Consider the following 21,700-nt stretch of genomic DNA (forward strand, 5'->3'; position numbering starts at 1 on the left):
AGATCAGTGGAACAGAAACAATAAACAGTGACAGAAGTAAAGAAACACAGCCCGAGCGGAAGAGAGGGCTTTGGGTTCTGCTGAAAACAGCCCACCTCAGTCCAGCAAAACCAATGGGAAAAGACTCACATCTAGACACAGCTTGGCGATATTTTCTTAGGCTTTTTCTCACTGAAATTTCAAACACATACAAAAATAGAGTAGTATAATGACTGCCTGGCTCATGAAGTTTGGCAACATTTTTTAATTAAAAAAAAAAATCATGAGAAAAAATTTTCCAAGCATTTAGGCAGAAAAGTTAGACCTGCCTTAAAGGAAAAAAGAAATCAAGCTAGTCTTGGATTTTGCTGCAACACTAAACACCAGAAGGTGAATAGATGAAGAGAATAATGCAAATAAAAGTCTACAGATTTGAAGGTGGGTGTGGGGCTGGGGGGATAATGCTTATCTTCAGACAAATTATCTTTCCTCTGCCAAAAAGAGTCAGCATTTATTGAGCTTTTGCTAGGTGCCAAGGACTACCATATAAAATTTACGTGCGCTAACTCATCTAATCCTAATGACAACCTATGGGTAGGTCCTATTATTATGTCCACTTGACAGGTAAAGAAACAAAAAGGCACAAGAGCTGGTAAGTGTCAGGGGTAGAAGGGAGATGAAAACCCAGGCCACCTGGCTCCAGAGCCCAGACTCTTAAACTCTACACTGTATGCCTTCTGAGCAGCGCTGCAGAGACTCAGAAAATATTCTACCTTCTGGGGAAAAAAACGACTTGAGGACATAGCCCAATACATGAAGAAAAGAAGCAGAATTAAGAACTCAAGACTGGAGAAATTGTATAAAAGGATTGGCAGTGAGCAATGAACCCAGTTGAACATAGAGCTGAGCAAGGCTGGGATTCAGGGGAGGTAAAAAGACACTTGCCTAGGGGTAAGATTTAGAGAGGCACCAAAACACTCAGTAGTCAAGATAAATGACATGTTCACGCAATATTTTTTAAATCAAAATTAATGTCAAAACAAAAAATGTCTTAAAGGACTCAGTCTCACCTGCCTCACACTGTCAAATCCTGTTTTTATTTAAGGTTTTGATATTTTGTTCATCCTGGATTTTTTGCATTAATTTTGGTTTAAAAATATTGCATTAAAACAGCATTTACCTTAATTACTTTGGCACCCTTAAATGTGTGCTCATGGTGGGTGCCTCACTTCACTTCATCCTGTCCCAGTCCTAGAACTGAATTTAAATACTTGTTATAAACGTGATTACACAACTATGAAGTTAAAATTCTTTTAAAGAGATTTAATCATTATCCCACATTATTAAGTATTAAGTTAATATTTAAATACTAATAACAATAGCCCCCATATTATATTACCAAAAATTGGGAAGTCTATCTGAGAAACAAAGGAAATTAAAGTATTCTAAGTCTTCAGCACTAAAGGAGAGAGTGAAGACACAGTGTCATTCTTGATTTTGATGATTAGAAAAATACAAGTTAAAGAATGCTTATGAAGAATGCAATGTAACTACTACTAGAATTTATGTACATATTTTTTCCCAAAACACTAAAGAAAAGGGAATACAATCTGTGTAGCGAAATAAGAGGAAACAAGAAAAGCAGCATAGAAACATGAAAACAAAAAGCATAACAGAGGGACTTCCCTGGTGGCGCAGTGGTTAAGAATCCGCCTGCCAGTGCAGGGGACACGTGTTCAAGCCCTGGTCCGGGAAGATCCCACATGCCGCGGAGCAACTAAGCCCGCGAGCCACAGCTACTGAAGCCCGCTCTCCACACCTCCTGAAGCCTGCATGCCTAGAGCCCGTGCTGAGCAACAAGAGAAGACACCGCAATGAGAAGCACACGCACCACAACGAAGAGTAGCCCCCACTCACCGCAAGTAGAGAAAGACCCAACGCAGCCAAAAATAAATAAATAAATTTATTTTTTAAAAAAAAAGTGTAACAGAGACCAACAGAAAAACAACTACCGGTGTAAGGGAAAAAATAAATGGACTGCGTTATTCTTTTGAAAGATAGATTCTCAAGATTGTGTCATAAAACAAAATGCAAGTCTAAACCATATTTCATTAATCGGAAGACACACCAATTTTCACATTTTAACAACTCTGAAGTTGGAGTTCATCTTACACTCAATGGCGTGTCATAGTTTAATTGGCAGCTTTTTCTTAGTGGCACAAAGGCTAATGGTGTGTGTTACTGTTGATGTGTTTGACAGGTGAGAAAATATGCCTCACTTATAGAAAGTGACTCAGAAGGTCTAAAGGAGAAAGAAGATCACAAACATACCAGCAAGTACAAATGCAAAGAAGACTGGGATCAAATATTACCATGTGGCTGCTGACTGGTGGCCAATCAGGTAGCTGCATGTTAATTACCTTTCACTTTCTGGTCCACCTTAACCTTTCTGAGCAGGAGACCATCAAAGATGACCCAACAGAAGAGAGGAGGAAGACAAAGGATCGGATGTCCACCAAATGGCAAACCCAATCCTTAAACCAGGCTTTGACACACGCCTGCATCTCCTCACACAACATGCCTAAGTAGATAGAAGAATGCCAGGAAGAAGGAAAAAAAGAGCTTCTGGTTCCTTGAACCAACCAGAAGCAGAAAGAAAGCTACAGAAGATTTAACTGTGGGCTTTAAGTTTTGACTGTGGAACTGTCTTACTCTGTCCTTGGCCTTGGTTTACACCCTGCTTGAGTGCTGGGAGCTGCAGTGCCCGTGCCAGGGCTGTGACACCTCTGCTCAGAGGCCAGTGACAGGTGAAGGTCCCTGGAAGGTCCCTGCCTCTTCCTGTAACACAGTGAATTCACGCCTCCCAGGTTCAGTCAACCTGAGAGGGTTTTTCCCAAATGGAATAAGACTGACATTTACAAACGTGGTAAAAACATAAGGCATATTTATGATGAAAAGCTGGGATGTTAGGATCTAATTGCTTTCTTTACGGAGGAGCTGCCACTCAAACAATCTGTTTATACAGTTGTAAAAAAAAAAAAAAATCTACCATCTGAAATATTCTGCAATGCTAGCTTTTCCATTTTCTCCATATGCTGTTTACTGAAGGAATCGTCGTCACATTTCTATCTTGGCTTTTTATCACAAAATAAGGGAGGGTGACTTATGTGCGACTCATTTTCACCAGAAGCAGCAGGTATTGAGAAAGAAGGTATAAGAGACAGAGAAAAGCAAAGAGAATCTCTGAGTGGGGAAAAGGGATGAAGGTTGAGAATCTGAAGCTGTTTCTGGAAACAAGCGAAGCAGAGAAGAAAGAGAAGGCAACGGGCCAGAAAAGCCAAGAAGAGTACCTACAAAAATAGTGTCACCTATTTGACCCTTTTGGCCAAACCCCAAAATAGGAGGAACCAATGCAACTGGCTTATTAACTGACAATCCCCACAAATCTTAAAAGAGAATGAAAAAGTTATTGGAAGGGCAAGTTAAGAAGCACATATTAAATTCTGCTCCGGTTTCCCTCTCTTCAATTACACTTGTTTTGATCTCTGGCCCAGATTTATGTCCAAGGGCATGGGCATCATCCAGCTATTCTCTGAGGCTCTACCATCCTCGCTCCAGCAGCTCTGACCCCAGTGTTCTCTCCCAACGTGCCCTGCACCCACCACTCATTGGTACCCAGCTCTGACCTCGCACTAGAATGTGCTGGTCTGGTCACAGGTGTCTGCACTGACTTTGAAGCAAGTTCCCCGCATCAAGGGTGCAAGTGAGGAACTACCCAGAAGCACAGGCAGCAGACTACTCTGCCCCAAGACCACTTTAAGGTTCCGGAACCCCCTCAAGCCCAGATTCCCAAGCAGCCCAGCCATCTCTGGAGCAGCCCTGCCTGCCTCTCCACGTAAAATCAGAGGCGCACATCTAGACTCAGGAAACCAGATGCCCACCTGCCCCACACCGTCAATCAACTGCCTCCATCAAGATGTTGGAGGAGATCTAGTCACCAGGACAGAGGAGAGCTGCGTAACACAAGCCTTGACCAAAAAGCCAAGTTACTTTATTAATTTTAGCTACAAACCTCTTCATAAACAGAAGTTAAATGAAGCATTTCAGTCCCGCATATCTTAGAGGTAACATCAGAGACAGGCCCAGAGCCTGAAATGCATAGGTGGGAGCAGGTGAACACTCAAGTAATTCTGGACCTTGGTCCAGTTGCTCTGCGTGTTTGAAATGAAATCAGGATCAGGGAGCAACATTTGCAGACAAAGGCTCCAGAGCCGACACATTTCCCAGAAGATGCAAAGAGAGGCTACAGAAGATGAAATGCTGCAAGACCACAAATTAATTTTTGATTCTGAAGAGGGGCAGAAGGAAAAAAATCAGTGCAGGGGTCAGAAAGCACAGAAACTTCAAGAACAATGCCCATGGATACCGGCTGTGTTAGGGGATCTGCACCCCCCGCCCCAGGCCCCTTGAACATCTAGAGGAAACCCCGACAGAGGTTGGCTTTAATGAGATTTTGATTTCCATCAACCCAGCCTGGCACTCCTTGGATATAACCATTATGTTTTTATCAGCAGGAGTCAGTCTGCTACAGCCACTATCAACCTCAAGAGCCCTGAGATTCTAAACAAACACATTTTGTGGTGACACTCCCAGGGTTGCCAGATTCTCTTATTCTGCTTGCTTGAGAGTCTGGAAATCCATTTTAACTGCAGGCAACTGTGATGCTTTGGATGCAGGAAGTAATTCCATTTTTTCCCCCAAATGTGTGGCACAGATTTATTTATTTACTTTTTTTTAATTTTTTTTTTTTTTTTTTTTTTTTTTTTTTGGCTGCGTTGGGTCTTTGTTGTTGTGCGTGGGCTTTTCATTAGTTGTGGCTAGAGGAGGTTACTCTTCCTTGCGGTGCCCAGGCTTCTCACTGGGGTGGCTTCTCTTTGTCGCGGAGAACGGGCTTTAGGCATGTGGGCTTCAGTAGTTGTGGCACGCGGGCTCAGTAGTTGTGGCTCGCAGGCTCTAGAGTGCAGGCTCAGAAGTTGTGGCACACAGGCTTAGTTGCTCCATGGCATGTGGGATCTTCCCGGACCAGGGATCGAACCCGTGTCTCCTGAATTTGCAAGCGGATTCTTAACCACTGCATGTGGCACAGATTTAAAAGACACATGCAGAATGTTTTAAAACCTAAGGGATTGTGTTATATGGAATGTAACTTTGGCAAGGGTTAAGAAGACAAAGAAACAAAATAACTCTTATGATGCTTCATGCTCTATTCTCCAACCTTCAGCCAAGTTCTTTGGTAAAAATGGCTAAAAACACAAGGAGATCAGATCGGTGCTTTGTGACCACCTAGAGAGGCGGGATAGGGAGGGTGGGAGGGAGACGCAAGAGGGAGGAGATATGGAGATATATGTATATGTATAGCTGATTCACTTTGTTATAAAGCAGAAACTAACACACCACTGTAAAGCAGTTATACTCCAATAAAGATGTTAAAAAAAAAAAATGGTTAAAAGGAAGGGAGGATGGACAAACGGGGCCAGGCCAGGGGTGGGACAGGGAAGAGCTGCAGAAGGCAGCATGGTGGGTGGCATAGTGTCCGCGACACTGCTCGGTCTCCCCCTCCCCCCACCCCAGTAGTCCTCATTTCAACCTGTCACCACATCTGAAATTCCACCTCGAGCTTTGTCCCTCCAGGCCCTTAAAAACCCCAGAGACACAATGAAAATCAGGAACAAAAATTAGAAATTTGCTAGAAAGCCACCCTGAAGAAAGATGTAAGGGATGAATTTTAGGAACAAGAAAATGGGTCAAGCTTCTATCCACTCATTCTCGGAATGAGCCTGTTCGGTCACAGAGGCTGGACATACAATCTGGTGTGACAGGGATCCCAGGAATCTTGAGAAGCATCCGGTCTAACACTGATTTGTGCCCAAGCCCCGACGCACTCACCGAGGCTCCATCCAGATCAGGAAAAGTCAGGGAGTCCCAGCATCGGAGTCCCATTTTTCAAGTAGAGAAGGAAGGAGGAAGGAGAAAAGCAGATTGGGTGCCTTCACTCCGTGCCTTGACACACATGCCCCTCCCAGCCTGTATCCTGTACCTGAATGTTTTTCCTTTTGTTACAGAGGACATTGGTGGAGCCATCAGCAAAATTTAGTAAGGTCTGCAGACTAGGAAGAGGACTGTATTCACGTTAATTTACTGATTTTGACCACTGCGCTGTTATTACGTAGGAAAATGTCCTTTTTTTTTTTTTTTCTTTTAATGAAATTTACACTGAGGTATATAAGAGTAAAGATATATATCAAGTCTGCAACTTACTCTTAAGTGGTTAGAATATTATAATAGGCTTATATATACAGACAGAAGATAATGAAGCAAACGTCATAAAATGTTGGCATTCAGAGTATTTGGAGATATGAGGATTTTTCATACTATGCTTGTTACTTTTCTAGACGTCTCAAATTATTTCCAAAAAAAAGGTAAAGAAAAAGAAGATAGACCTGCCCTGAGAAAATTATGATGTGAGCAGGACAGTGTCCCTGGCCCCAGTTTGGGAGACCCAGAGCCCGCTGGTGTTCCATTCTGGACTGAACAAAGGACCCCAGGCACCTGCCACAGTGGGAAGAGCCCACCTCTGGACGTGGCTCTGCCGTAGCTGGGTGGCCTCGGGCAGGTCATTTAACCCCTCTGAGCCTCAGCATCTCACTCACATGATGGGCATAATAATATCTACTTGGTGAAGACTTCAGAAAATGTGTAGCAAAAGCCAAATGCTGACAGAATCAGAGCTTAGTACATGATGGTGGGTATTACAGAAAGAAACCCGAATTACCCTTATACGGTTTACTGTAGGAAACCAACATCCCCCCTTTAACCTTGGTGAAAGAGGGAGGCAGAGGGGACTTGCGGGAAGCGTGAAATACAGACTATCTGTCATAACCCAGCTATACTTTCCATCACCTGAACTGCCTCATTTCTCATTAATTATTGACCCCTGGGCAACAAAGCTCCACGAGGCTTCAATTCGTCTCTTAATTCTAATACTTTACAATTCTATATGACATGACCAATCTCAAGCCATTTTCACCTTTATCATTTAATTTAATCTTCCCTAATATCTTTCTATCTGCTTATCGATTAAACACTTAAAAAGGATTGGAGCATCTTAAGGGGGGTTATTATTATCTTTAGCTTCTTGATAAAGAACTGGAAATGCTTCTGCTATGTATTCCAGAGAAATTCTCACAGCGGGCCCTGAGGGGACAGGAAAGGGGGGGGGGCGGGTGGCCAGAGAGCAGGAGGTAAGGCGGGGGTCCATCAGGAGAAGGTGTGGAGCCAAGTGTTGGGGGACGCACTCCACAGGCACAGTTAGAAATAGCGGACTAGAGGCTGCATAGCAATGAGTCTTGCAAACACAACACTGAGTGCAAAATTCACAAACGGAATGCAACGGAGAACGGCGTGCCAGCACGTCTCAAAGTAGCTTCAGAGTATTCATGGAAACACGTTAAATTGTGCATAGGATGGCAACTGCTAATGGGTAAAACAGAAATAAAAATATAGCCCAAGCGAGGTGGGGAAGGAAGAAGGGGTAAATGGAGAAGCGCTCTGATAAAAGGCGAGATGGATGGATTTGAAGGAGGAAGGCGATGGCAGACAGACACACGCATGCGTACATCGGACAGCGCGCACTTGCAGACCCAGGCGGGCCGCCGGAGGTCTTACCCGAGGCCCCGGGCCTGTGGCTGGGCTGGCCGGCTTGGTGCAGGCTCTGCTGGAGCAGGCTCAGGCACTCCCCAAGGCAGCTGAGGGTGGCAGCAGAGGTAGCTTTCAGGAGCAGCAGGTCCTGGTCCAAGGCAGTGAGGGGCCCGGACCCCGGCAGAGACTCGATGGCATGCACCAGGTTCTTCTGCTGTCCCTCCACCTGGGTCATCATCTGCAGAACGGGAAGACAGCGAGGAGGTGAGGGTCGAAGTCCTCTCTTCCACAGGCGGGGAGCCGGCGCTTAAACCACCGGAGTGGATGAAAGTGCGGGGAAAGTGGTGAGAGACAGCATCACCACCCAGACTGCCAGCATCGTGGGAGACAGCTCAGAGGGTGCTCGGCGCACATCCCTCCTGGGATGATGCAGGCCTGGGTGAAATCTACCTGGGTCCATCCACGCAAACGCATGCCTCTAGAGCTCTGATCACAAGAGGGTTTTAGAACTTTAGAGCTGAAAGGGACCATCGGGGCCACCTGGGTGTATCAGTTTACAGATCTTTGGAAGGTAATAATAAATATACTAAAAGTATAGAAGTCTTGTGACCAACTTTAAGGTCCTTGGACCACGGAAGGTTATCTGAGACAGTGGAAGCGTGTGGCTTTGCCTCAGAGCAAGGCTAATTCCATGCTTTCCTTCCAGCTGCAATCCATCCCTAACTCCCTGGCAGTCCTATTCGAAGTTCAAGAAATAGAAGTGACATCTGGGGCTGGTATTTGTGGGGGTGAGACCAGACCGAAGCCAGTGCCGACCCACTCCGACCCCAAAATGCTACAAGAGCCCGCGACTTCCTTAACACCGTGTGTAGGGTGACAGGAGGAGAAAAACTGGGAGTTCTAGAGCCAGCCCTGCTCCATGGCTGAAGCTGTGACAAACCAGTAACCCTGTGTTGTGGCCTGGCTTCAGTTCGTAAGCTATAGACAAGCAGTGTCTCCTTGAACAAATAATGAAGGAGAAAGGAACTCAAGAACTAGAAAAGGACTTCACTGGTGATCTTGTCAAGTTCGTGCCCCTCCTGTTTTACAACTTATCTCGATAAGCAAGATGATGAGCATAAATTGCATGGCGAACAAATAAACAGTCGAGCTGATACATGGAGGAGCTAAAGCAGCCTGCGCAAGGTCACAGGGTCACAGGGTCACAGGTCAGCGTCAGAGGCAGGAACCAACTCCTGTTCTCTGGACTCCGGTCCACTGTTCTTTAAGCATCCCTCACAAAAGCCATCCTTCATTTGAAGCAATCGCTCCTGCTTTGTCACTGTCATCCCAGGAAGATCCCTGTTACCATCAAGATGCCACCAGCTGAGAAGAAGCAATACTTCTGTAAGGACTGCTGGACTTGGACACAAAACTCATCCCATGCTTGGGCTTATTTTTCTATTTTCTTTTGAAGGCAAATATCTGCTATTTCCTATCACTCTGTGTAGTCATCTCCTTAAAATAAAAAAAAAAAAAAAGCTCCCCCATTGCAATCCTACTTACCAAAATCGGTGCCATTACTTCAAAGATTTTTTAAAATATCAACATTAAACATATTACACGCCCAGCCTCTGGCCATGTAAATTATTTTTTGCAGATTACAGACGTTATACCTAGCCATTCTGGCTCTTAAAACAGTACCTGGGGCATAATAGGAGCTCAATAAGAATTCATTTCTCCTTTAGGTCTTTGCTGAAGAGCTGCCTTCTCAGGAAAGCTTCCTGAACCACATAATTTAAAATCATATGTCCAACCAAAACCCTGGCTGGCACTCCTGTGCTCCTTCCCAACTTATTTTTCTCCATAGCACTTACCATCTTCCAACCCAAATTGTAATTTACTTATTTCTTATGTTCATCTGTACTAGTGTGAAAGCAAGGACCATTCTATCTGTGCTGTTCACTGATGGATCTGTTGAAAGAATGAACGAACCCCCAGGGTCCCTTTTTTCTCACCGGGGCGCAAGAGAGTCTGTTTATGACACAAAGTCTACACAAATCATTATAGTCTATTAGGACAACATGGCTGAAGATTCAGTAAAAATAATACCTCCGTTATCAGTTTAGGTTTGCCAAGAAAATGGTTAAATTTAACATTGAAAAAGATAAAATGTTTTTATATTCTTCGACAGTCAACTCTACGTAGAACTGCTAACGTTTAGGGAGAAGTTGATTTCAAGCTACTTGTTGTAGTCAGCATTTCTGTAAATTCCTACCATAAAATCTTGTCTTAGAAAAATGATGTGTTGAAAGGGAAGAAGCAAATATAATGATGGAATGTAAATGTATTATGTTCTGCACTATTATGGACGATACCATAATGCTTAAGAGAAAAGGTGAGTAAAATGAAGCCATTAACTATGGAATATACTCCTTTTTAATCAACGAAAAGAAGAACTGTATTCCAATTATATAGTATAGGATAAGTACTTGTTATTTCACAAGCATAAAATATGATGCAAATCTCAGGTAATAAAAACACAAAAGTGACTTCCAGAATCTTCTACCCTATTACAACAGAGGCAGGTTCCCAGAGATGGAAGGCACGTATCTGCTCTCTAGAATGTATTCAACAGTGTTTATCGGAGCCTGTTGCCAGTGCCAAGAGGCAGGACAGCCTCCAGCAAAGGACGTCTGAACCCGCAGTGGGTGGATTTGACATTTACAATGATTGCAGAACGGCTGGCGCTGAGTGGGAGGGGGCAGGGGTGCCACATGCCCCACAAGTCAAGGCAGAACTTTCCTGCTCAAAATGCCGAGAGCGCTCCCTGAGTGACCCTGTGCTACAGACTTACCAGGGACCAGACACTGGATGGATTTCAGCATCTTTCTTGGTGAACTGAGCACTAAAACGAGCCTAGCACAGCGCGTGACACACAGGAGACGCCGAGAGTCATTTTCTCCCCTTTTCCATGTGACGCAAAACAGAACTTTAGTCTTTAAACACACAATCGATGCCAACCTTCACTTTCTATTAGCATCATCAGGCTCCAAAAGAAATTGAACGAACCCTGAAAGCAACACAGGACTCCCAGCCTCAGCGCTTGTATATCACGCTTATCACTGCTTTAACTTTTCTCACACTGGGAGGCACTGATGGAGAACTTTCACCAGACTTGGGAAGAACAAGTTTTAGCTGTTTCCATATCTAATTTTAATGAAGGGCCCATATGAGAAGATGTCGCAAAGCTGTACACGATAAAAACACCAACGGCAAAGTCTCAAAGCAGCTCCCTCTGCCCTGCAAGGTTCCCACACCCTCAACACAAGAGCAAAGCACGGCCAGTGACGGCCACCAGCCTTTGAACAGCTTGAACCACTAATTACATAAGTTTCAAGTCAGAGCTCCAAACACTTCTTCTGAAGCACAACATCAACCATGTGTGGTGTTTAAAAACCAAAAAAAAAAGCACACATTTCATTTCTTGTGGCGTTTGGCTTCTACAATCAGGGGTATCGCCACCTTGTTAACACAGGTGCAAAATGGGACCCCCGTGAAATTTCAGAGATCCACCCCCTGGGGATGTCAACTCTGAGGTTGTGAAATAGTCTAACTTTAGGTCAAATCCAACTTCAGAGGGAAGGAAAAATGCTATGGTCCACTTCTCATAGCACAAACAACGACATGTGCGCTACAAAATCAAAGCATAGGTTACTGCTAAGAAAGTCAGTGGCTGCAGATCTTATGGTTTTATTTCACTGAAGCTGAAACCAAAGCTGAAGGCAAACACCAAAACCCAGTGACATCAGCTCAACAAGATGAGATCCTGCTAAAGAGGAAACTGAGGAGGGGGCAGCAAGGGGGCAGCAAGGGGGCAGCGGCTACACTCGCTCGCCTTGATGGCCTCAGACCGTTCTGACCTGCAAAGCTTGGTGCAGGTTTTGAGAGGCGCCGGAAAGGTCCAGTCCTGACAGGCTAGACATTCACGAATACCAGCTCCTCACTCATCCATCCGTCAGTAACCAAAGCAGCAGCATCACGCTCGGATTTCTTATCCTAATGTCACCAGGGCTGCCGGCCTTGCTTGGCTGAGCCTTCTGGGCTCACAGACTCCCCGGGACCTTCAGTAACTCAATCCCTCTTGCCTGGAAGGAGAACAAACAATTCGATGCCAACTTCAAGGTGGCCTTGGTTTGACATTTCTCCTCAGCCTGGTGGAATTCCAGAGCCCCTTCTAAGTCTCCCGTCTGGGTCAGGGATCAGTCCTTGGCTAACTCAGGCTTCAAAGACCTTAGAACCAAAACTAACTAGCTAACTAACTAAAACTAACACATCTCTCTCTCTCTCTCTCACACACACACACACACACACACAGAGCTTACTATCTCCATTAACACAGATTTACTATTCAACTACCCTCATCAGCATTACTTTAAAATTCCAGACTCCCCACCCTAGAAATGGCTTGTGGCTCCTTACAGAAGCTTCCTGAAATATCCATCAGCTCTTTAATGGAAGCCATCAACATAACAGTGTGCACCCTAAAATTTGTTAAATGCCTTGTCTCAAAGTCCTTGCCTTGTTTCCACCAATCCTGAGCCGTTGTCTCTTGATCCCAATCAAGTCCCTGTATTGTCAACCAAAGTTCTAATTCTCGTATCCAGACGCTGCCCTCCTGGCTGGGCGACACTGCCCCATGGAGGTGGCATTTCCCCCACAGCGTGAACAATAAAGTCCCTTGGCCTTGTCATCAGAGGGTGGTGGTGACATCTGGAGAGGCAACATCCCAACCTCTACAGCCTTTCTCCACGTTTCTGAGTGTTGGGAACCCAGTTAAGTCCTGGCCTCACCTGAACAATTTCTCCGTCTTGCTGAGTCGCTTCCCTGACTCTCAACCTGCCTCCTGCACTCCCTGGGCTTTGTCTGTTGTTCCAGCTCTTGGCATAACCGGAATGTTAACAAGCCAAGAGTTTCCTTGAAGCAGGGTCCCAGGTCCCTTTGCACCGCTCTCCGTGGTCCCAAGCACAACGCCACGGAGGCCAGACCTAAACATCTCCTGGACTCCCAAATCTCTCTCCAGGCTCATCAGGCGAGCAGACAAAGAAAACCCCATCGAGTGGGCAGATCTTCAAATCCACACTCCTTGACAGGAGTAAGAGAGTGACGGTGACAATAAGGAACAAGGATGAGCAGGAGGAAACAGGGTCCCTCTCCAGGGGTGAGGCTGCCAGCTACACAGATGAGGTTACAGACAAAGAGGAAGAACAAGGTGACAAAACACAGGAAGAGAATAGAGAAACCAACGTAAGGAACATATTTCTCTATACTATAAACCAAGGGAAACCAAAATTCCACATTGTAAAGTATCCAACATCAAAAGAACCTACCGTCTTCTAGGCAGAGGAGTGAATTATGATGGAGTTACTGTTGCCTGGGCATATGTAAATTTAACCATCTGAAATACAGGCCTTAATCATCTAGTCATCTTTGTTGAGTTTTTCAAATAAATAGTAACATGGGCAGTTGAATTTTAAATTTAATTTGGAAGCCTAAATTGTAGTGAAAATTTCTTCAGAGATATTGCTCTGAAATTCAAATTTCAATAAAAATTTTAATTGGAAAAAAAAAAATGGGAAAAAGAAGGAAAGATCTCCCAAAAATTGACCATTAGATCTTTGATGACCTAACTACATGTGTCTGCAAACTTCTATAAAAGGTCAGGGAGTAAATATTTAAGGCTTTGCAAACCACTGGATCTCTGTGGTGACTGCTCAGCCTGGCCCCTGCAGCTGGAAGGCAGGCAGAGTCCCCGTGTAAACATTTGGGTGAGGCTGTGCCCACATAAAACTAGCATTTGACTCATCTCGGTTTGGATGTCAGGTAATTCTCTTGTCTCATTCAATGTGTGATTTTATTGGTTCTTGGAGTGACTGGTGATTTTCGACTGTATCCTGGACATTTTGGCTATCACGTTAGGCGATTCCAGGTCCAATTTGTATTTTTTTAGGAGGCAATCACATGTTTAGCTTGAGCACACAAGCCCTAGCCTACTTTTATGGCCCGTGGTTTCAATGACAATCTGATTTCAGGCACTTTGTGGTGCTATTTTGATCTGCTTGGTTTATCTCCTGTCCCGGGGTCTCCATTGGTCCCTGCTGGTCTGCCTGAGAGTCCAGACCTTCCACACAGGGGACAGGTGCCTGTTTTGGCAGGATCCCCTTTGCCCTCAGCTCTGGGTGGCGGAGGGGAATCTCAGGCCTGAAGTCATTTTTATGCCTTTGGGCAGAAAAGTGTGCTTTCCTTTCAAAGGTATGTTAAGTGCATACATGCTATTTCCACTTCCAAGTTGAAGGCTGCTTCCTAAGCAGATCTAACTAGCCAGATGGAAGAGGGCCAAGCACCAGTCATTCATTTTTTTGGTTACAGAATTTATTCTCTCTTTTAGAAAATTGACAGAAGAGAAGCATTCATCGTTTCTACATTTTTACCTACTTTCTGGATTTATACCCACTTTGCTGGACCTCAGGGGGTACGACTGAGGCTGACTGTTACCAGATGACTTACGCGCTGACTCCAGATCTCTCTGTCCACCCCCACCACTGGGAGGCAGGACGGGCTACTGGCATTTTTAGTTCAACATTCTGACACGTGGCCTTTATCATGCGAGACTAGGGGAATAGAAATGAAAGAAAAGAGTGGTTGAAAGGCCAATCCAGAGATGAAGGACATCCATCCTGGTCCCTCCATAGTTTCAATATGAGAACGTGAGTGTTACCAAGAAGTCTCAGTGCTATTTATACAGCAGCCCATGCCATCCAAGGCAAAAGGCAAAGGCAAAATTCTGAACTGCACACGCACATACTCAGAAACACTTTCTGAAGATATGGGGATGAGTCCCCACATTTCCTAAAAACGGATTCTCTTCTGTCTTACCTTCAACTTTGGCTTTTCTACAATCATTTCCTCGCCACCCCCAGTAATAATTCCACATTGCTCAAATATGAAATGCACATTTTATCTTTACCAACTCTCAAAAGACAAACCTATACTGAAATGTTCAAGAACTATGAGATCATAAATAGAAAAACAAACAACCCAATCAAAAAATGGGCAGAAGACTTAAATAAACATCCCTCCAAAGAAGAAATACAAAGGGCCAACAGGCACATGAAAAGATGCTCAACATGGCTAATTATTAGAGAAATGCAAATCAAAACTACAGTGAGGTACCACACCTCACACCAGTCAGAATGGCCATCATCAAAAAGTCTACAAATAATAGATGCTGGAGAGGGTGTGGAGAAAAGGGAATTCCCTACACTGGTGGTGGGAATGTAAGTTGGTGCAGCCACTGTGGAAAACAGTATGGAGGTTTCTCAGAAAACTAATAATACAGTTACCATATGATCCAGCAATCCCACTCCTGGGCCTATATCCAGACACAAATCTAATTCACAAAGATACATGCACCCCTATGTTCATAGCAGCACAATTCACAAAAGCCAAGACATGGAAGCAACCTAAATGTCCACTGACAGAGGAATGGATAAAGAAGGTGTGGTACATATATACAATGGAATACTACTCAGCCATGAAAAAGAACAAAATAGTGCCATTTGCAGCAACATGGATGTAACTAGAGATTATCATACTAAGTGAAGTAAGTCAGAAAGAGAAAGACAAATACCATATGATATCACTTCTATGTGGAATCTAAAATATGACACAAATGAACCTATCTACAAACAGAAACAGACTCACAGACAGACAACAGACTTGTGGTTGCTGGGGGGTGGGGAGGCGGGAGAGGGATGGAGTGGGAGTTTGGGGTTAGTAGATGCAAACTATTATATACAGGATGGATAAACAACAAGGTCCTACTGTATAGCACAGGGAACTATATTCAATATCCTGAGATAAACCATAATGAAAAAGAACATAAAAAAGAATGTGTGTGTGTGTGTATATATATATATAACTGAGTCACCTTACTGTACAGCAGAAATTAACATAACACTGTAAATCAACTATACGTAAAAAAAAAAAAAAAAGAACTATGAGATCACAGCATTCATGCGCAAAGGAATCTATGGCTGTCAAGTCTGTCTCCTTCATTTTGCAAGCAGGAAATCTGGGTTCAGAGAAGCCAGGAGTCCGTGCTGAGGTCACACACAGCTTCACCTGTAGTGGCAGCCCTCACTCTCCTCCTCAGGGTCGGCTCCACTCCGAGGCATGATCTGATATACTTCCTCCTCTTTCCTTCTCTTATTCGGGAAGCACAATACCCTTTCTGCCTCAGAAAACAACTACGGTGACGTTTCTTCCACTGTCCCTCACCCCACCTTTTCTCACCACCTGGAAACAACTTGTTTTTGTTATTCTGATTACAAAAGTCTGACTCACACCATCAATCACCATCCCAACAAAATCAGAAAGTAAATACAGTTCTAAAAAAGGAAGTAAAAATTACCTGAAATCCTACTTCTTAGAGATAAGCCCTAACATTGTGGTATTACTCTGACTCTTCCAATTTATACACACACACACACACACACACACACGTACACACACACAGTATTATTTTACTTAACAGGATATCCCTTATATATAATTGTATAACCTTTACCACTTGAAATGCATCATCTCTTATAGCTGGGAGTTACTTCAAAATACTCCAGTGGTGTTGGTGGGGGATAGCATGAAATGATACTGGCTTTGCGGATGCTGAAGCTGTTGGTGGTGACATGGAGGTTTAATATTATCTTCTCTAATGTTTTTACGTTTGAAATTTTTCAAAATAATGAGTTTTTTTTAAATAGGGGGGAAATACATCATTATGGGTTGAATTGTGTCCCTCCAAAATTCATATGTTGACATCCTACACCCTCAGTACCTTAAATGTGACCTAACTTGGAGACAGGATTTTTTTTTTTTTTGCAGAGGGAAATATAGCCTTATTTTATAATAACTTTAAATGAAGTATAATCTATAAAAATATTGAATCAGGTGTGTTGTACACCTGAAATTAATATAACATCGTAAATCAACTATACCTCAATAAAAAAAAAATTTATTAGAAAAATATAGGAGTTTCTTGTAGAATTAAAGATGATGAACAACCAACTCTCAGAAAGGACAAGAACGGGGCTGAGATGTGGGGACTCTCCACAGCAGAAGCCTAAGGACCCCCTCTCTAGGGGCTCCCATGAAGGGTTCCAAACTTGCTGCACATGTGCATGACTCCAATCACATTTTTTCAAATTCTCAGGAAAGAAAGTATGATTAGCTGTTACCAAGGACTTTCAATCCTTGCCGCAATCAAAGAGAAAAGTTCTTTGCAGAGGTCATCAGTGTAAAATCAGGTCATTAGGGTGGGCCCTAATCCAATATGACTGGGGTCCTTAGAAAACAAGGAAATTAGGACCCAGACACGCACAGAGGGCGGATGAGAGAAGCCGTGGGAGAAGACTGATTTATAAGCCAAGGAGAGAGACCTGGAACAGACCCTCACAGTCCTCAGAAGGCACCAACCTGCCAATGCCTGGACTGAGGGCTTCTAGCATCCAGCACCGGGAGACAAAGTACCAGTCGGTGGTAATTTGTTACCGCAGCCCCAGAAAGCTAATACACACATCACAGACGTCTTTCCACAGATCTCACTGTAGTGGCTGCATCATGGAAGAGCTTTTCACTCCAAGCAAAGTCAACCCTGGCTCTGGAGCAGAAGCTCCTTGCATGCAATGTCACCATCACATCTTCTCATGGAATTTTTGGTAAAGGAAAACTGAGGTGGAGAATGCATTTTCAGAATGAGGTAACAGAAGATGCTGACACAAACGTTAAAAAGTATTATTTTTTCACTCCACCTGTCTGTACTGAATGTTAAGTTGATAATGAGGGGTGCCAGGTACAAAAGGAATCATCTCTTATCCTGTTCTCAACGAAAACACCATAGGCCAACAGAAGGACTTTGAGTAGAAGGTAAGGGGTCAGGAAATCACCGCCTTGTTTCATCCCTCATCGCTCTGTACCTCTGCCTCCCTCGTACAGGCACAGCCCCGGCAGGGCGCTGGATGTGATAAAGGCGCTCACCCTCACCAGCACGACGCCCACGACCCGGGCTTTGGTGGAAGTGCCACCCACTGCTGGTTTTCATTATAAATATCTCTCTTCTTTTTTTTTTTTTTTAACAAAAACAATACTTATCACAGAAAAAAAACCCCACACATAGTAAAATAGAAGAAAAAAATACCCATAACACATCCCAAACTAGAGAAATAAATATTAAAATTTTGGTATACATACTTACAACAGTTTTATGCACAAATAGGTACTTTTACTTTTTACGAAAGTGGTTGCACATCATAATACTGCTTTTTTTTATTCCATATACCATGCTGAATTGTAACAATACCATTTACGATACTGCAGGTCATTCCAGCACATAAATGGGCCACATTTATTGCCCAATTCTCTATCGCTGGACCTTACAGTGAGGTCTAACTTTCTTCTCTGTGACAAATTACAATTCCACAAACTTCTCTGTAGGTAGATCTCAGCATAAATTTGTAATGATTTCCTTAAAATAAACTCCTAGAAGAGGAGTTGCTGAATTTAAGGGTACTTAACATTAATTTTTAAGGCTTTTGAGAAATACTGCCAGCTCACCATCGAAAAAAATTTGTTATCAATTTGTTTTCCCTCAGCAATGTGTGAGCTGTCTTCTTTCTTATTAGCACTCTCTAAAAATCATCTTTTTTTCATAACCAATTTCATAGACAAAAAAAACTCAAAAAATGAAAACCAGTATTTTTTTTTAAATTTTAATTCATTGCACATGTCCCTGTATACTATGGGGCTAAAAAAGGTTAAGAAATTTCCACATCTAGCAACGAGCAGTAAATAAGCCCTAGAGACCTAATGCACAGTATAATGAATATAGACAATAATATTGTACTATAATCATCAACCTTGCTAAGTGACTAGAACTTAATTATTCCAACCACTAAAAAGAAGGGATAATTATGTAATGTGACAGAGGTGCTAAATCTCACTACAATGTCAATCCTATTACCCTATGTACATGTATCAAATTAACATGCGGTACACCTTTAATTTACAGAATGTTATATGTCAAAGATATTTAACAAAAAAGAAGTTTCCATATCCAGTAAAGAAAATTCAAGCAAATAAGACTAAAGGGAGTCCAGAGAACACGCTTCCTTCATCAGGGTGGAAGCAGCCGTGTGGATGGGGGGTGGGTGTAGGGCAAGGGACAAGGTGGCCCCAGCGATGGAAGGAAAGCTGCACACAGCCCTGGCAGGGAGGGGAGGGATGACCAGGAGAACCAACTGGATTCGGAAAGCTCATGAAGAAGCCATAGCTCTCTCCTAAAAGGTCCAAGGACAAAGAGACAATGGGAAACAATGCCCGAGGTGCCCACACCCTCCTCATGCCAGAGGGAGCGTCTACCTGGACCCGGTCCTACTGCCTGCTCTGCCCCCAGGACCCACTGGATAAGGGCAGGACTGTCCACCTTTGCCAAGCTCGCCAAGCAAGGTCCGGTGTCTGATCTGAATCCAGCATCTAAGCTGAAGAGGAAAGCAGAAAGCGGCTCTTGGCTTTCCCACGTTCCTCCTTCTCAACTTCTCCATCTACTTCCGGTACAGCAGTCACACCAGTCACAGCCATTGACATGAATCATAGAAGCAGGGCCATTTCACCTCCGGACCAAGGGGGAGCCTTACAGTTTACAAAGTGCTACCACACTCATCATCTCTCACTCTCCCAGCTCTGCCCTGCTCCCAAGTCAGGCTGGTCGTTGTGATTCTTGTTTTACATGACCCTGGGGCCCAAATCATAATCCATGCAAGTGGAGATGTGAGGACTGAAGTCCAGTGTCCTGGATCCAAACGTCTCTGCCCCTCTGCCTCACTCCCAGGAGGCACGCAGAGCGGCACTGCCCTAGATGATTCGTGATCACAGCACACACGCACACGCGCGCACACACACACACACGCACACACACACAGAGACGCTCACCTGGCAAGGCCTTCTGCCTAAAAGGAATTAGATGCAATTCACTCTGAACTGAAAGAGAACAAGTTAGACCACAAAGTCTTCCTGGGTAAAATCCCCAGAAAAGAAATCCTGATTCATAAACAAAGCCGGAACAACAAAGGGTAAGGATTTGTCCCGAAAATGGTGTGGAAGTTTCACTCAAGTGTTTAAGTATCTCTCAGAAGTCCCCTCAGAAACTGTTAGATATACATCATGTATAAAACAAAAACTAAAATGCTGCTTTATTGGTCCATGTCAGAAGCCTTCTGGTCGACCTGCCATTTCTCAGCAGATGCTGGCGGGTATATCAGGTTTTTATCTCTTGCAGAATGGAACCTTACAAACCAAAGATAAACGAGTATGAAATTAAACCACTTTCCTGAGTCTGCTTTACCTTTATTCACACTCATATTCCACATACATGCTCGGCCTATCTCAGAGAACCTCTAAGTTTCTGGATATGTAATCTCCATTTGGGGAAATTCAAAGGTTGTTCTAAGAATTCCTGGGGGAAAAAAAGCCAATAGACATCTATATCTAACTAGAGGTTGGTAGCACGTACTTATATCACACTGGGCCGTAGCTCTACCTACTAATGCCTGTTACTCTCTTTCAAAACTTAATCGTTGTTTTTAGTTCAAATATCTATGCAAAGCAGCAGACAAGAACATGACAATACAGTTCTCTTTTCCAGCTAAAATTAATTTCACTAAGGCCAATTATTTTCAGGAAACAAATGCATCTCCAAAGGATACTTGAAAGAGGGGGACAAAATTGTACAAGAAAGTCACATCTCCAGGCAAATCCTTTACAGCATCTGAGCCTTGGCAAATGAAACTCTGGAGAGACAAATGCATTTATCAGGAATCTGCTTCATTAATCTGAAAGGGAAAATTACGGTAAGGGATAAGCCACCAGTAATTAATATTTATTGTATCCCCACTGGGTAAATGACACAGCAGTCACCATTTTACAGAACAGAGAACACAATTCCTGCACACCAACTGCTTACAATGTAATCCTCGAGGTGCTCAAATACGAGCTAGCATAGTGATATATAATATACAGTGCTTTACAAAAGAGCTAACACCCCTCACAGGTGCCTGCATTGGAAATTGCTTTTGTGTGATGGAAATGAACTGCCCTGGACCCATTCCTACGCCTTCTCCACTCTTCCTCATGACTCTGGCATCCACTTTTTAAGGAAGTATAAGAGTGTGTAGTCCATGACCACTATTCACATGAATAAACATGCAAAGGGAATTTATTATAATGATTTCCATACATGTCCACCTCCAGGGCCCAGCCTACTGATAGGATCAATCAGTTAATCCACGACCACATACACTGTGAGAAGGGCCCACAGGATCTTAATTCATCAAAAGACTCTATTCACAGGAGATGCCTGACAAATGCTGGATGGATGGGTAGATGGATGGGTGGATGGGTGGATGGGTGGATGGGTGGAGGAGGAAGAAGGAAGAGAGGGCAGTGAAAGGAAGGGGATGAAGGGGGGGTGGGGGAGGGAGAAAAGGTAGAAGGAGAGGGGAGGAGGGGAGACTACCGAGAAAGCAAGGGGGGAAGGAAGGACACAGCTCCAAAGTTTCGGGAAGTGTAGACAAGCTGGCAAGGTCCTCTAGCAAATCCAAGAACTCCCTTCCCATGCCCCTAGTCTGGAGCTGCTACTTCCACTCAAGGAATAAATGATATTTCCTCCTGTAGCCTGTGACCTTAGACCTTCAGCCTTAACTGTTAGTCCTCCCTGGAGGACAGAGGGAATGGGATGTTTTAACTGCACATGAGACATCTCCAGGCACACAACAACCCCACGTTTCTTACAGCCCCTAAATTAATCTATATGTTCCTAGGAAAAACAAAGCCCTACCTGAATGGGCTCTAGGCTTGACCATGGAATATCTGCTTCCTGGTTGTCTTTTTTGTCTTTTTTTTAGTACAGTTGATATACAGTATTTCAGGTGTA

At 43.7% G+C, this 21,700-nt stretch overlaps 1 protein-coding gene across 6 annotated transcripts in view; it reads right to left on the minus strand.

The window, feature by feature from the left end:
* OSBPL10 (oxysterol binding protein like 10) overlaps positions 1-21,700 on the minus strand; it is a 383,779-nt gene that overhangs the window by 76,327 nt on the left and 285,752 nt on the right. For all 6 annotated transcript variants that reach the window (XM_061196454.1, XM_061196459.1, XM_061196460.1 and 3 more), the window contains one exon: positions 7,705-7,915. In XM_061196454.1, the coding sequence (XP_061052437.1) occupies positions 7,705-7,915 (211 nt within the window). The remainder of the gene's footprint in view (positions 1-7,704; positions 7,916-21,700) is intronic.

The sequence above is a fragment of the Eubalaena glacialis genome, chromosome 7 (assembly GCF_028564815.1).
Source record: "Eubalaena glacialis isolate mEubGla1 chromosome 7, mEubGla1.1.hap2.+ XY, whole genome shotgun sequence".
NCBI classification, from domain to species: Eukaryota; Metazoa; Chordata; class Mammalia; order Artiodactyla; family Balaenidae; genus Eubalaena; species Eubalaena glacialis.